Here is a 15,587-nt window from a genome sequence, read left to right as displayed (position 1 = left end):
CTCAAGGTGAATAAACCTTAACTCACCCAGTTAAAGCAAGCCTCCGGAGTTGTCAGGCGGGTTTTATGGTAACTGACACACTTTGAAGTCTGAGATTATAAAAAGGGGTTTGGCTTTATGAACAAGAGAAAATGCACCTAACCGTTTAAAATACCCAAATGCTTAAGCGCTTTCCGCTATGGCCCACCTCAATGGCACATTTTGACCTATAGGGGCTCCTAAAGTGGGATGCGACTGTTCACATGCATGCACAATAAGGTGCAGGAAGTATCAGTTTATTGGTACGATCCCTCTTACTGTACTCTCTACTACGGTCCCACTCCTTAGACCCTTATGTCGTAAAATGCCAGCTTGATCTGATGGGTGTGATGCGCTCTCGGCTGCTTACCAAAAAAGGTTTAACCCAGTTCCAATGTTGCAAAGGCCTCTCGCAAATTTTGTTGGATAACATTTGAGGGAGATGAGGCGTCTGGTGGTACTTCCTAGAAAGGATTTAAACAATCGATTTGGGCGGCGCATTCCCACACTTCTTGAAAAAAGCCCATGAGCCTAGAAGATCCTCACTGTTTATACATCGCTCACCAACTGACCACCCTGTTCGTACGTGTGCAATTAGTCACTCAGTGAAGGCCGAAAAATAAGGACTCGGACCTATCTACTTTAGGTGGTCCAACCTGTTAGAACTGGGACACGTTCGAGAACATTTTTTTTCGGAAACATCAAGGAATACATAGTTATTCAGTCGGAAAAAAGTTCTATTCTTATTTTCGGAACACAGCGCACCACAAGATCTCACAGTTCTTAACGCTAGAGACCAGTGGGAAGACTCATGCTTGAGAATGGGACCGAGGGAGGGAGACACGGTCTAGTCCCCATCATTCACATTCGTTTTATTTGTACTTTTGCAGTAATTTTCACCACCTTGGTAACCACATGCGAACTAGGCAGAAATGGAGGCGGTTGGGGCTCAGTTGCTTGCTTCTTGAGGTAGAAGACCTTATTAAGGTGAAGCCCTAAGATTTGCATCTCGTTGTTTCGTCCTTATCTCATTAAATGAAGTCTGCATTTTAAGACGTTTCCATGAGTGGATTGATTTTTAGCACAAAAAATAATCACGTATATGTATTTGGCCATTTATCGGAAGAAACGGTGCTTTGGAACCATTTGGAAGTATGCGGTGAGTATAGACACTGCTTTTACATTCAAATCCAGCCCAGAAGGAGATCTTAACTGGCAATACTTGAAGTGGAAATGCCACTTGTCAAATAGGCAAAAATTGAAGCTGACATACGGAAGTCATTAATAACTTTGAAGAAAAAGTACCAACTATAGGGGATGGAATGGTGATGGCAATAAAGTGTAGCTATCTTGCCCAATGCGGTTTTTTCCTTTCTGATTAAGGTACTAGAAATCCAAAATTCTCAAATAAATTCCCCGTCAGCAGTTCTGAAATGTTCACACTATTTTGCATTGGGAAAAATCGAAAAAGTAGCATTCTCAAAGGAGAACAATAAAATTATTTGAGCTATTCACTCACTTCCAGCTTCTGCCACCAACTCCGGCAGAACACCGCCCCCTTCTCTTTGGTGCAATTCGCGCACAAGTTTTGTAGCCATCTTCATCCCAAGGAGTGACACCCACTGCGACAAACGTCACCAAACACATTCGATAAATTCGGAAAGAGTTTATTTGCACACAACTTCCATAAATGATGAAGGAGAAAAAGCTAAACAGTTGGACGCCGGGTGCATTGAGGCAGGAAGTATGTGTCGAAGTTCCAATAACGGCCGGAAAGGTTATTCCACGTCTTAGGGCTTCCCACCTCCTCTTTTACTAGAACTGGTGCGAAGTCGCATTGAAAGCCCAGTCTTCAAAGGGGGCGGAAACGAAAAAGGAAATTATTGAACTGCAATCGAAGATCTTGCCCGTTTTTGGCATTTAGTGTTATATTTAACCACAAGAATTTGAAGTACCTCCCCTTTTTCGACTCTGAAGTCTTTTTTGAGAGACAACATACTACAACAACCTTCTGCAAGTACCAGTAGTTGTTCACTTTTCAGCTCTTTTTCACCACCACAATAGAGGCAATTTTAACGCCACAATAGTGAATATTTCAAAAATGACTTATCTTTGAATACACCTGTTGGTCATCATAAAAAAGAGAACAACTGTGGATGCCCAAATTTACAGAAGCATCAGGACAACTACATCGATGAGTTAAATGCCAACTAGATACAAAGTTTTTAACAAAATCAAGTAGCAAAGCGATTCTCGAATCGAAAAAACCAAAGCAAACTGTCAATGGCGGAAATCACCTCGAATATCTAGGAGAAAAAAGTCCGAAATTCTATCAATACCTGAAGATCTAACATCTGACAGACAAATGGGCGAGGCAACGAAGCGGAGGTCTTCCCATGAAACAAACCACAGCCTTTAGAGGTACGAGAGGCCTCTAAGTCAAACCGAGCTTAAGTTGACATGTGCGCCAAAAAGGAGTTACCGTGACGACACTACACGCGGTGGTGTCAAGTGTGTCCTGTTATGCCCAAATAACTGGAGCACATTACCGTGCTTGGGTCAGTCTAGATATGGTTGAACCATGGCTAGTGACAGCGGGAGTGGCGATTGTAAATATGTGGATGAAATAGTGATGATGAAGTGTGGCACACTGATGGGGTGTCCAACCATTCGGTAGTGAGGCATTCAACTAGTGTAACCATTTCAAAGACGGCTGTACGTACATCTGTCGGCGATGGGCCCGACCGTGGTAGTCAGCCCTCAGTCCATAAGTCATACCTCGGGAAAGGACTTCAACGCTTGAGATGCCTGGTAATAGCCGAGCAACATTATCGAAGTTAGGCCAGACAAATCCCCCCTGGGAGAAATGGTGAGCACAAACATTTACAACTTGGAAGTCAGAGCCCAGTGGATATCATAGCCTGATTTGCTTTTGAATGATAAGAATTGAGTTTTAGCAGGAAAGTCTTGAGGTTTCTGAACCATATCATTACAAGCGACGAAAAAGGAGTGCATCATTTCTCTCCGGAATTAAAACGAACAACCAAATCAATGGAAGTATGCAGAATTTCCACCAAATACGAGGTGAAATGGGTTTCTCTAAGTTATCCATCTATACTGACACATCATTCTCTACCGGGACGGTTTTGGAGGCATTAATCAACCGCTGGTGGGATAAGCGTGCACATCTGGCAGGGAGAATCCGTGGAGGATAATTGCAATCTGCAGCGCCCGAAATTGGTTCTTTTAGTGTATAGTGTCGGCCCAAAAGTCCCGATCTGACTTGAACACCCAATGTAACATGGATAACTAAGAGTGAGAAGGAGCAATATGTACCCACGTTCTCTCCGCTTGCTTGTCAAAAAAACATGAAACAAAAAGGTCCCTACAAACCTCTCCAATCGCAATCTAGTAGTTTCACACGCCACACCATGGAAGAACACGCTGTCTGGACACATTCCATTGTAGTAGGAATAGCGGGCACGTGGATGCTGTGACATGATGCGCGGTAGATGGCGATGAAATTGAGAGAGATCGCGATCATCCTCCGCGTATGTGTCGAAGAAAACCCCATCGAAGGGCTCCAGTTTGCCCTCGGCGATTTCACGCTCCAGGCGAGGCACCACGTCCTGCCAACGACCTCGACGCACATGCACACCGCTGCGCTGGGTCCAGCCTGTGGCTTCCATCTTCTCGAGAACCTTGAATGCCAGGACGACGAAAGTATCATATGAAACAACCGGTTTGCCCACCAACTATAGAAGAATGGTATCTGCTTTGATTATATGATGGGTTTCCCAGACATTTTTGTTGTTTACAGATTCGGCTTTCACAATGGTGGCGAGAATAGAGACACCAGTTTCCTAGTTCCTTCATTTGCCTACAGAAAAGTTACTTCCAGTCTCATATACCTTTAACTGAGGAAAGACTTGGCCGAAGAAATCTCAATAAATCGTGCAAGATGCAGCAAAACAAATGGCTTAAATTTACTAGACTACCATTGCAATAAGCAAACTAGAAGTATGGGTAAATGAGGGCACCCACGTAACTCGTTTCTCAGCTTTTAACAGAACTACTTCTAGAAATCAGGAGTATTTTCAAGGCTACACAATTATCCAACTAACCTGTGGATGCGCCTCAATGATAGTATGAGACACAGGTGCATGACTAATAATTTCTTCGTCCACAATTCCCATTCCGAACCCGACGTTAAGTGTGTGAAGACTGCTAGGTCTTTTCGCAGTGTCCACATCGGCAAAACAGATCCACGCGGCGTGGCGGGCCATCAGCGGACGCTCCCAATCCATCATGACAGCGAGTTGGGTAGAAGTGTCCACTAGACGATCACCTGCTGGGGTGTATTCTAGACGGCTGGCCAGATAGGCGGCGTTTAAACGACTCGGAGTTGAACCATTTTCACTCACCTCTTTCTCCACGGTTGCTTTTAGCGAGGCCGCCTCCTCAGCAGTCTGGAATAAAGAAAGAATCAAGAAGGGGCACTCACAGATTGGATGGAATAACACAGAAAATGTGTCCTAGTTGTGAAATGAATAGATTTAAAGGAATAGGATAAATCCCGTTCACTTGCAAGGCAAAATTACGTCACTTGTATCAATTTAAAGTCCAAATTCGTGAAAATGTACCAGGGTTTATAGCTTCAATTGTAAAAGACAAGCTTTCCATCCTTCTCATGTAATTCAGCAACATATCATGTTTACGTCTAGCTCAATCCCAAATTCATGAACCTACGTCTACCGAAGTCTAGTTACAAAATAAGACCAAATATATTTGGCTATGCATGAGCCCATGAAATGCGATCAAAAGGGGCTGTATTTAATCACCGCTTACAGGAAGGTAGGATGGGATAACAGCACTGTCTTCGGACTCCACAATCGAGAGAATCATTTCAGACATGACCGCATGATCCATGATAATGTCTACAATGACCTGATGTCCATTCATCGCGGCGTAATCACCAGCACAACGGTATCGTCTGTCCACCGCGTTCCATGGGGCTCCCTCATCGAGAAGATAGCGAACAACCTCAGCGTGTCCTGCACCGGCAGCTGCCATAAGAACACTCATTCCGGTCTGTGAATCCTGTTATTATAATGATTGGTTGAAAGAGTCAAGTGAGAGGATTTTATTGGGAGATAAAGAATCAACTGACTTGAAAACAAATATCTCCATTGCCGGACTCATTGATAGATTTGATTTCCTCTAGGTCGCCGTCACCAGCAGCAACAACTAGGCGAATGTCCTCTCGAGTTGGCTCGTAGCCCATTTCAACATCGTTATCATCTTCGTGTTTGCGCTTGAGACTATTTTGACCCTCTTCTGGCACACTGGATTGATTAAACTGGGTCGAAGCCATCTGGTATGACCTGAAGAATTGAATGCGAACAAGGGGGGGGGGGTGAATTGCATTTAGAAGAATAATAGGAAAGGGTAGACGAGAGGCCCACTATCCACAACCAAGGATCTGTACTACTGCCTCAAAAATACTCATACAGTGGCGGTTTATTAATGGGAAACCACAAGTTTATTTAACAACAAAAGGCCTGGAGTTGCGCTCAACACTGCCCTGGTGTGTGATTAAGAAAGTGGATTTGTCGGTAAAAACCAACCTCTTTCAGCGTTTAAATTCCACAAAACTCCGTTTAATGCTTGTGAAATCTCATGCACATGGAAAACCCAAAACGGCAACAACAACCTTGAGTTTGAAAGGCATCCAGACCAAATAAAAAGATAAACAAGAAATTCATTTGTACTTATTGACCGACTTAATCGTGCAGAATTAGCGTAATTCTTGCTGATTTCCTTAGTGTTGTTATTCGCGTTTAATAAAATTTTGTTGACAGAAGTGTGTACACTCGAGTTAATTGCTGCACCAAATTGAACCCCTCCCCCACTGGTTATTTGTAACATACTTATTAATATCTAATGCTTTCTAGTTCTATGTGTAATTTAGGTTAGTATTGAGGTGTTGAATAATTGCACTTCTGGTTCCCATAAGAATCAAAATGTCGTAGGAATCTACGGACTTGTCAAGACCCAAATGTAATACGATGGTGGTTTATCCACCGGTATTAATGACCCCCCACCCCCGAACTTTTGAATTCGCCCTCTTGTACCTCACTGGATGGGCTGGCCTACGAGCCATGCCAATAGTCCAAGCACCTTTGCTGTGTCGAATACACATTCTGCCCGAATATTGTGTCTTCTTACGTCTCCACAATTTACCGTTGCATGCGTCATTCTGAACAATTACCCTTCTCCTCCAGGAGACCGATTGTCTCACTTAGCAAAATACTAACGACATAAGACTCCGACCGACTGCTCGGAACTCTAAACTTCGTTCCACTAGTCTCTACGGCATCAATTACCTCCCTTCTTCAACGACTTGTCACTGAATCAATAGGAGATCTCGACATAAGCTGTAGGTGGCGGAGACGAATCCGCCTACCTCCCTACTGGGATAAACATTTTGTGCTGACCAAACTTGTGGGCAATTATCCCACCCCCAAATACTTAGTTCACCAGGCTACTCAACTGACCCTGACAACTAAAACATGCTATGGACCTTACTAAGGTAAACACTTTGTAGTGGGAAACCATATTCTGTTTTAAAAAAAGATGTCGATAAAGGAAAAAGGACCGGTTTCTGTAAACTGGGATATCTATCCGAAAAGCCGAGATTTACCCATCAACTCTTGGCCTAAACGTGACCGAGGTTGGTAAATGTATCACTAATTCAATGAAGTCATGAAAGCAGGCACGTAACCACCAACAAAAAAAAGTGGAAATAAAAGGTAATTTCGCTCCTCCCCCTTTCATACAGTCTATTTATCATGAACGTTAAGAAGAAAAACGAAGCGATTCAGATGAAGGGAATGATACATGCATTTAGCTAAATTTGAAAGTCAGGATCCAATCTCTAAACGTCTCCAACGTCGTCAAAGATAGTGGAGAAATCATCATCACTGTCAAGAAGCGAGACCCTTAACGGTCCAGCGCCGGGCTGTTGACGATCATCCTTAACGGGTGTAGACACCTTGGTATAAATAAGAATGAGAGTCAATCTACCGCTTTACGATCCTCGAGACGATCGAGCATATTACCACACTCCACTAGCCTTTCAGCTTTGAAGGGAGTTCAAGTCAAATCGGGTCTTTTGATTCTATTGACACAAATTGGCCGCTGCTGTGGCGGACAGCTCGGAGTATCAAGGGCTTGGTGCATCCGGACACAATTTCCAACATCGAGCATGCATGTCACAGGTCAGTGGGATTCAGACACCGAGGTGAATTTGCAACAGCGGTACTGCTTGCAAGAATCCACATGGAACAGTATACGGCACTGGACTGAGTTTTATGTCAATCCACAAATATCTTTTTCAGATTGTCTCAAGCACAATGCGGTTCGGTGATGGGAAGCTCAGTTATGAGGAGTAAGACGGTGATAATAACTTCACAGCAGTTACTCTAGAAAAGCCTGATAGACTCATAACCCGAAGTGAGCTTGCAGAAGAGCCGAACCTTTCTGAACGAAAGATGAACATAGACGTTCATGAATAGCAAGTCAGGCAAGCAGTCTTTAATTTTACCTCCTCCAAAGTCCCGACCTGACTTGAATAACCTTTTTACCCATACAATAAAGCCATTTCTACAAGTCTACTTATCCATGTGGCTAGCTTATGAAAAACATTTCAATGGGGGCGGAACTTACAGTAGGCAAGGGGGAGTCCACTCTCTCGGACGTCTTTTGGGGCGATATTACCATGGCTTCAGCAGTCCTGGAGGAGCTTGGAGTCTTTTGCTTTCACAAAGTCAACAAGGCAAATTGTAGAATTATAAATAAATGCAAACTTTGCATAAACCTTATTCATCACTCTAAAAACGGGCATCTTACATCTGTGTGTACGTCTCTGCAAAACTCTAGTGATCAGTAGGGAAGTAGAAAAGAAGCAACCGTCTTAATGAATCAGCAGAAAACACAAACAAAAGAGGTATTTCTTTTATCAAGTTTAGTCAAAAGCCTTTGTCAAGGGTATTAGGAGACCAATAACAACGAGTTTCAGAGTGCGACATGGCTAGCTTACTAAGAGGCATAAGAAGATTGTTCAGTAAAATAAAAACTGCCACTACTAATCGAATGCAAATATGAAGAATACTGTGGCATTTCTGTAAAGAATCGACGGTAGTCTCTATTTGACTAGGAAAAAAGACTAGTGAAACCAAGCTCACGCTGGGAGCAAGAGCAGTTTCCAAAAGAGCCCTCTTCAAAGGCGACACCACCTTGCGTTTGACATTGGGAGTTGAGGGAACCCTCTCCTGGAAAAAGACCAAGAATGCGATGACAGGAATGAAAATGAACTATTTTGGATAAGTAACTACTTGAGTAACATTGATTTGAAAAAGAGACCAATTCAATGGGGAGAGAAAGAGCAGATTGCTTGCTCCACTTTGTGACCTCGGAAAAAAGCCAGCAGCAGCATTGAAATTCGGTCGGTGTAGCAAGTAAATTAAACCCTACCAGGCGAACTGGCGAGTTCTTTACTGAAGTCACCGAAGGTGAAGTAACAGCAGAAGTTGTAGCAACCGTCTCCTATGTACAAAGGAACGATGGGCATCAATTAGTCACTTGTCAAAATGACCAGAAAAGAAACTGACAAAAAGCAGTAAATCCGCTAATGAAGAAGCCCTGCTTAAAAAACAAAGTTCTATTCACTTTAAAGTAGAGAAATAAGTTTATTTGATTGAACAATAAAAAGCAATCATAAAAAAGGACTCCAACATATTTGTCCTTTTGCACAAACATCATAACAATCAGCATCCCCCAATAAGACACAATTCTGCTGAGCATTCCAATCTTATACGACGCCTTGACTCTAAAAGCCAAAACACCCAGCCCCAACTACCACCATTTGGATCGCACTTTTATTTACCAAATACCCATTCTATTTGACACGTCAACATCTGGTTGTCCAATGGTTCGAAAAGGTGGCTATAGACATTCAGACGAATATGAATCCAGTGAATACAGAAGAAAGCAGCACTTCTACTCCATCCTCACACATGATGTAACGCCTTCTCACAGACGTGCAGCGTAATATGTGCAATACTGTTTTAGCAGTTCCGGACACTGCTCCAAAAGACTTTTTCCTTGCACACTTTCAAATTGTACACTACTGAGCAGGTAGATCCCGATCACATTTGTTAGCTATGCAGTCTGTGAACTATTCCCAGTAAACAGCTGCTTCCGCAATGCACAACACACACAAGGAGCAGACATAGTCACCCACTTATGTCTTAATGCGGATTTTGGATGTGTAAGACGGAACGCTAATGAATTATTCGGGGATAACCACAACTGGGTTCGTCGGTGTAACACGGAGTCATTTCCCATCACATACATCTGTCACGTCTACTACAGCTATTTTTAGCTCATCCACAATATTAGCCAACCTAGTTTCAATTGAAGCAGATTTCATGTCAGGAGGAGACCAGTTACCTGTGGCAAGAATCTTGGAAACTCTAAATAGAACAAACTTCACGAGGTGCTTTACACCTTATTCACTAGTAATCCGCTTCCATTCAAATACTTCACCTGTCCATGTTTCAAGCTGTCTAGAATAAAAGCTACAACCTGAAATAGCGCAACTATGATACTCTATTAAGAGTCGCGATGATATTTAGGAATATAGAGGTATTTATTGATAGGTTGTAAAATGAAAGCGGGGGTAAACATACCGCACGAGCGAAGTAGGTCTTTAGGGGTGACACTGTAAAAGACTTTTCCTAAGAACCAAATAAGAAGTGTTAGAAGAGTTCAAGCTTGACCAAATACGGCCACATCATGGATAATATGCCAAAAAAGTGACAGCCAAAATGTCACTTAAGGCAAATTCATGCAAGAGCTATACAAACAAAATACATACAAGCGATTTCTTTGCATTTTTTACTTTTTGTCGTGCGCTTCGCTTCACTAACTGCAATTCCATGTTGTCGTCTGCGTCAGCAGCATCATCAAATGTTGCCAATTTTTCATTCAAAAACTTGCGCTAAAAATTTGGTGAGGTATAACCATAGGAAAAGAAGAAACTTTGAAACCAAATTTACTAATTGAGGATTACGACGAGCGAAAAGAAGGACGTCGTCCTGATTGATCGTAGACCTTTTGGCGTGGTGGGCGAATGATTCCAAGTCAGTAGTAAGCATTTGAGCGAAGCGAAAAGCAGTTTCCGTGACTAAAGAAGCGATCTCGTCAGGAATATGGACTCCTGAACGATCACTCACTACTTTGGCGCGGGCGATGCATTCGTAGTGCAGAGCTGATAAGTGTTCTGGCTATTAAAAAAACATAAATAATGCATGGGGATTCGGAAATTCTAAGATGAAGGTATGGATAAAGTCACATGCCTTGGATTCAAGATTTGATCCCAAATTAGCCATAACTTCCCCAAAAACAATGCAATCGATCAATCAACTAAAGTTGTCAGCACAGACACACAATTAGATAGCTTTAAAAGAGGCCGTCGGGCGCAGCCTTGACTATATGAAAACAATAACTGTGGTACTTACCCAAAAAATACACGAAAAATCTGAACGCTATGAATCAATTGTTATAGCTTTAAGCAGAAATTTAATGGACATCCTAGCGAATTATATAATAAGTAATTTTTAAGTCGCGGCTTCTTATTATTATTAAACGTTACTTTTTTATGTAGGCTTTTCAAATTGTGCCTAACAACATCTATTTGTGGTTGTTTTTTCTAAATGTGCAGCACATGCCTCAATCGAAAACGGTAGTTAAAGAAAAGCGGATTCTTCAATCGGGGTGTGTCAATTTTGCACTTCATCGCTGGAACCCTTGAATATTTGGCCTGGGGTGCGATGCAGTGGAGTGAATTAAGGCGTCAGGCCAAAGCTCTCGAAAGTGAACTAGATTTGAAACTTACCGAGTTTGGCAAAGTTGGTAGTTCCTCCCTCAGCGGTAGTGTTGTTACTCGTACACCTCACATAACGCAGTCTTCCAGTAGTCAAAGCTACAGCGATCTTTGCAACGATATTGAAGACTTGTTGCAGAGGTACGGACACTTTTGAAAGCTCTGTTTTTGTGTTTGGTTCGTTTTTGCGCGCAAACATCTACCAGATATAGCTTAATCTCCATTAGCGTATTATGAGTCACTAAAGCTGCGTGCCTTTGGACTTTTCTTGTTCTCAGGTATGCGAAGTCAAGTTTCTGATGCATATTTTATAAAGTATATTGCTGTAGCTTATTCAAAATACTTTGCAAAGTAGTGTTGCGTCTTTGGGCTCTTGGGTATTAGCTGCCTTTTAATTGGCAATGACTTTAAGTATCTTTTTCTCAAGTTAATGGGTGTCTTATCTTGAGGCTCTTTTTATTTTGATCCCGAAATAAGCGATTGTTACACTTTAGTTGAACCATGGGATATACGGTTGTTTTATTTTTTAAACTCTTTTCCAACTAACGTCACTTTTCAACCCTCTTAATATGATATCATATTATTTGTGAATGCAAACCCATCCCTCCTCAGATTGACACAGGTCAACGATAAGATGGGTGACGTTGTCTCCAGTGCAGACCACGGGAACATCAGTCAACAGCACATCGCAAAGCGTCATCGTGAAATCCTCTTCGACTATTCACAGGACTTTAAACGCATGCGAACTAACTTTAACAACGCACGCAACCGCGACTATCTTCTCTCGTCGGTACGTCCGTTCTCTTTTGTTTGTCGAACAATCACTTTTGTTGATGGGAAATAAGTAAATGGTGTTTTTTAGACGTACAGATCTCAGAACGCACCTCAGGGTGATAAACCACCTGAGGCCACGAGGCTTTTGATTGAGGAACAAAAGAGCTTGCTCCACACGGATAAAATGTTGACAGATCGACTTTCGGCGGCTTCGGCGATCCGCTCAGCATTGAAGTCACAGCACCACATGCTCAAAGCCACCACGGGTAATCTGTTGAATCTAAGGGCTCAATTTCCCCTCGTCAATAAGGTCTTGAATCAGGTGTCATGGCGCAAGAAACGGGATTCGATTATCGTTGGGTCGGTGATTGGTTGTTGCCTGCTCTTTCTACTCTTCTATCTTTTCCATTGAAGGCTGCTCCTTGGAATTTTCCTTTCTTTTTCTCCCTACCATCTTCGTCCCATTAAAAAACTGCTCTTTTACTTGATTTTTTTGTGGCAATTGTTTGTTTTAACAAAAATGGATAGTAATTATGCAAAAAGGTGTGCGACTTTGCAGTTTGTAAGATGTGTTCAAAGTCTACTAGTCGACGACAGGGTGAAATTATAGGGGAACAACAGTTTACGTCTGTACCGTCATCCCTTTCGTGCTATTAAATTTTATTTCCGCGCTTCCTTAAGCTTGTCATTTTGTAGCATAATTATTGGGTAGTGTTTCGGAATTTTATAAGGATAATGTTTTGCCTGCAACTTTACGATCTTTTAATAGGTTCGTTGGTCTCATAGGATAAGTCTTTTGCATTTCTGGAGAGAATTTTAGTGAACTATAGTGTCTGGACCTTTTTTGAAGGCATCGTACAATTCGTGATTTTGAGAAAAAAATTGTGGAAGGCCTAGCGAGCTGTTAACGGAATCGTGGCAGTATGGTGTTTGCTCGAAGGCCACATTTAATTGCGCAGACTCCGTAGTCTCGGCGGTTTCGAGCACCATCGTGGTGTCAAGGCAGTCCATCCACGCTTACAGTTTCCCAGCCCTTCTGTGGGTTAATAGTTTACCTCTTGTGTTGCTAACGCCTTGCTACGCCCTCAGATATGATTTGTGACGATGTAGATAGTTACGATACCACTTCAACGCCCAGAACCTCCGAAGACTGGGCGTCTATGTGGACGCAACATCCTTCACTTTCTTTGGATTTTGATTCCTGACACCCCATGGTTACTCTTTTACATCGGGGATTTAAAAACTAGTCATGAGCCAAGATCGAAGGTCATACATCGAGGCTAGGGGATATTAGATCGTACCATCGATGCTGCATCTCATCGATTCAGATGGGCCAGGACTTGTGTCCTCGTCGATAGCTGCGTTCCAGGGGCTCACTAACCTTTCACTGCCCAGGTTGACATGGTGCTTGGAAGGTGCATGAGTCGGGACATAACCTAGTTATAGAGACGTTTACGCCTAGATTTTAACAAAGAATTGGATAACATCACCAAATCGCCAAGGTTGTCCTTTCAATGGTTTACTATTTACTTGAATCAAAATTCGCTATTAAGGTTTATAAACCATTAAAGCGTCTGAAGAATGTAGATTTTTTGCAGGTGAAAAATCATTGATAGACTGGTGCCCTTTTTTTGCACCGTTAACTGTTCCTAGAAGGAGGTTGTAAAGTAAGGCATAAAAACTCCTAACATCCTAAGGTCGTTAAAAGGCGGTTAAGTTAAAAGAGAGCTAAGTTAACTGAGTGGTGATGGGCTATTCTGATAATATTCTGCTAGAGAAGTTGGTAGTGAAAACTACCGACTGAAGCCCTTATTTTGGATGTTGACTTACAACTCCGAAAAGGAGTAAGTATTCAGCGTAAGTTACACCCTTTTAGGAATTTTTCTTTGCAAAAACGCTCTATTGTCAGGGTGTTGGGAGGCATAATGGACTTCGGTCAAGTGCCTTCGCCTGGTTTCTGTAGACAATGATGTGGTGACAATAAGGTTAAAATATTTACAATCAAGGGGTGCTGGTGCAGGTGGCGGAAAAGAAGCTGGTCTCACTTTGGCTAAAAAGCAATTTTAAAATTTAGTCGAAACAACCATAATCTACTAAATAGAGACACAATGGGGTGGGAATTCTTTTCACCTGAATTGAAAAGGCGCCGTATTTGTTTTCGGGGGAATAACAGACGATTGGTTTGCAAAAACAAATAAATACCTTTCTCAAACAACTTGCTCGTAAACTTAGAAGCTAATTCAACTTTCATAGGTAAAAATTACTGTCTTATATTTACTCTAACTAAAAAGAGTTTTCTTATTTAGCGTCAATCAAGTGTATCACTTGGGTGTACATACAAAAGAATCAAATTCCCGCTTCGTTGTCTTTTAGAAGTTCTTTATTTGCTTTAAACTTGGATGTTTGTAAAATGCTTTAAATGCGAGCTTTGACTTGTGTTTGTCCTACGAATTTGTGCGGCGGTTCGATACTTTTTTTTACCACATTCTTACCATACCGGATCATCACTCTTGCGGTCCTTCTTTGTGTTCCGTAGATTCGCAGAGCCTCGAGTCTTTCCTGAAGTCCTGCTAACCCCAAGTAGTGGCAAGCCATACTACTTACTAACGCGGCGAAGCCCTAGACGGCTATTGGCACTGTGGGAGAGTGAAGTGTTCGGCTAGTTAAACAAAGCATCCACTCGCTCCAACTAGTGAGTGTTAGTCCTTGACCTAGGAAGACTCGAGGTGTCGCGATTACCCAACTTAGCCATTGCACATTTGTAGTCGTCCACACAATTCCTTGGTTGACGCCCATAAGTTGGTCATCATTTCAAGGCTATTGGGGGATTCATTTCCACTTTGTTGCAAATTATCTTTTCTTTAAAAATACCCCTAAAAAAAGGCACACGATTTTTTTCTTTTGTTATCATCTTAATTGAGCCGTAAAATTTTGGACTCACCCCCTCGTTCAATGTAAAAAGAATTATTCATGACATTTTGTTTTCGACGTTGTCGGAAATTGGCATTCTACTGTACACATTTATGGGACATTTTTGCCACTTTATGCCACGCCCTTATCTGCGTGTGCTTAACTTCGACGTCAAAGAAAGATCTTAGCCGTCGCCAACCCCTACCTACGGGGTTGTTTGGAGGCAACCAAATTAGATTATGTTGGGGGGAGGTTAGCCGGCGTCGCTTATTCCTTAGTTGGTTTGCTACGGTGATGTGTTGGCATTTGTAAGAGGCCTGTCAAGAGTATACGAATATCTGCGTTCAGGAATCGATGTGCCTTGGTCTACAACTGCCTTAATGTGCTCAACGGTGAACTTGACGAACGTGATTCCAGCTTATCTGCTTCAAGAAAGGAGCTTATCTTGATTCCTAGGCTAGAGAAGAGGCTTTCAGTGGTGTGTGTAGCACCACCGGGTAAAAGTAGTCACACGACAAGCTTCTGGCGTCAGTAATACTAGGCTGACATCCCGCCTGCCCAAACAAAATCAAACTATGCAAGTTTTTTCATTAAAAATAAAACAGTTTCTCTTTCTTCAGTTCTCATTAGTGAGAAAAGGCTCTTTAATGTTTGTCGTTCATTTCCTCATCTTTTCTCTGCTCACGTGGCGCTTAAAAGGAGGGACTGTCAGAGTGTTGGAATGTCAGCTGCTGGAAAAAAGACGGCAGTTATTCGTTTTTCGAGTAAATTTTCTCCTCCTTATAAAACACTATAAAATGTGCATAATCATATTATTAGTGCCACGTAAGGATGCTGGTGTATAGGCCCGAATTAGGTGAAAATAAACTTTGCCGAATTTCACCACCCCTTTTGAGAACGCCAGCACCTGTAAACCCCAAACCTCCTGTCTACGGCG

General features: G+C 42.3%; 3 protein-coding genes across 3 annotated transcripts; 1 reads left to right on the top strand and 2 right to left on the bottom strand. All coding sequences in view use genetic code 11, as the record gives it.

Moving 5' to 3' along the window:
• Positions 1 to 1,726: 1,726 nt before the first annotated feature.
• On the bottom strand, positions 1,727 to 5,392 carry EGR_07793 (Arginine N-methyltransferase 2; the record flags this gene model as incomplete). The annotated part of the gene is made up of 6 exons (XM_024497042.1): positions 1,727 to 1,868; positions 2,742 to 2,875; positions 3,408 to 3,773; positions 4,143 to 4,487; positions 4,867 to 5,118; positions 5,189 to 5,392. The coding sequence occupies 6 exons, from the start codon at positions 5,390 to 5,392 to the stop codon at positions 1,727 to 1,729; spliced, it is 1,443 nt and encodes a 480-aa protein (XP_024348530.1).
• A 1,563-nt stretch (positions 5,393 to 6,955) lies between these two features.
• Positions 6,956 to 10,879, bottom strand: EGR_07792 (Centromere protein S; the record flags this gene model as incomplete). Its single annotated transcript, XM_024497041.1, has 8 exons — positions 6,956 to 7,072; positions 7,747 to 7,836; positions 8,265 to 8,351; positions 8,554 to 8,625; positions 9,771 to 9,818; positions 9,959 to 10,081; positions 10,140 to 10,367; positions 10,808 to 10,879. 8 exons carry the CDS (start codon positions 10,877 to 10,879, stop codon positions 6,956 to 6,958), a joined length of 837 nt encoding a protein of 278 aa, XP_024348529.1.
• A 34-nt stretch (positions 10,880 to 10,913) lies between these two features.
• Positions 10,914 to 12,152, top strand: EGR_07791 (Golgi SNAP receptor complex member; the record flags this gene model as incomplete). Its single annotated transcript, XM_024497040.1, has 3 exons — positions 10,914 to 11,107; positions 11,579 to 11,756; positions 11,829 to 12,152. The coding sequence occupies 3 exons, from the start codon at positions 10,914 to 10,916 to the stop codon at positions 12,150 to 12,152; spliced, it is 696 nt and encodes a 231-aa protein (XP_024348528.1).
• Between the last annotated feature and the right edge of the window lie 3,435 nt (positions 12,153 to 15,587).

Source organism: Echinococcus granulosus (assembly GCF_000524195.1).
Source record: "Echinococcus granulosus chromosome Unknown EG_S00087, whole genome shotgun sequence".
Taxonomy (NCBI): domain Eukaryota; kingdom Metazoa; phylum Platyhelminthes; class Cestoda; order Cyclophyllidea; family Taeniidae; genus Echinococcus; species Echinococcus granulosus.
The sequence above is the reverse complement of the archived record's forward strand: the minus strand, read 5'-3'. Positions and strand labels throughout refer to the sequence as shown.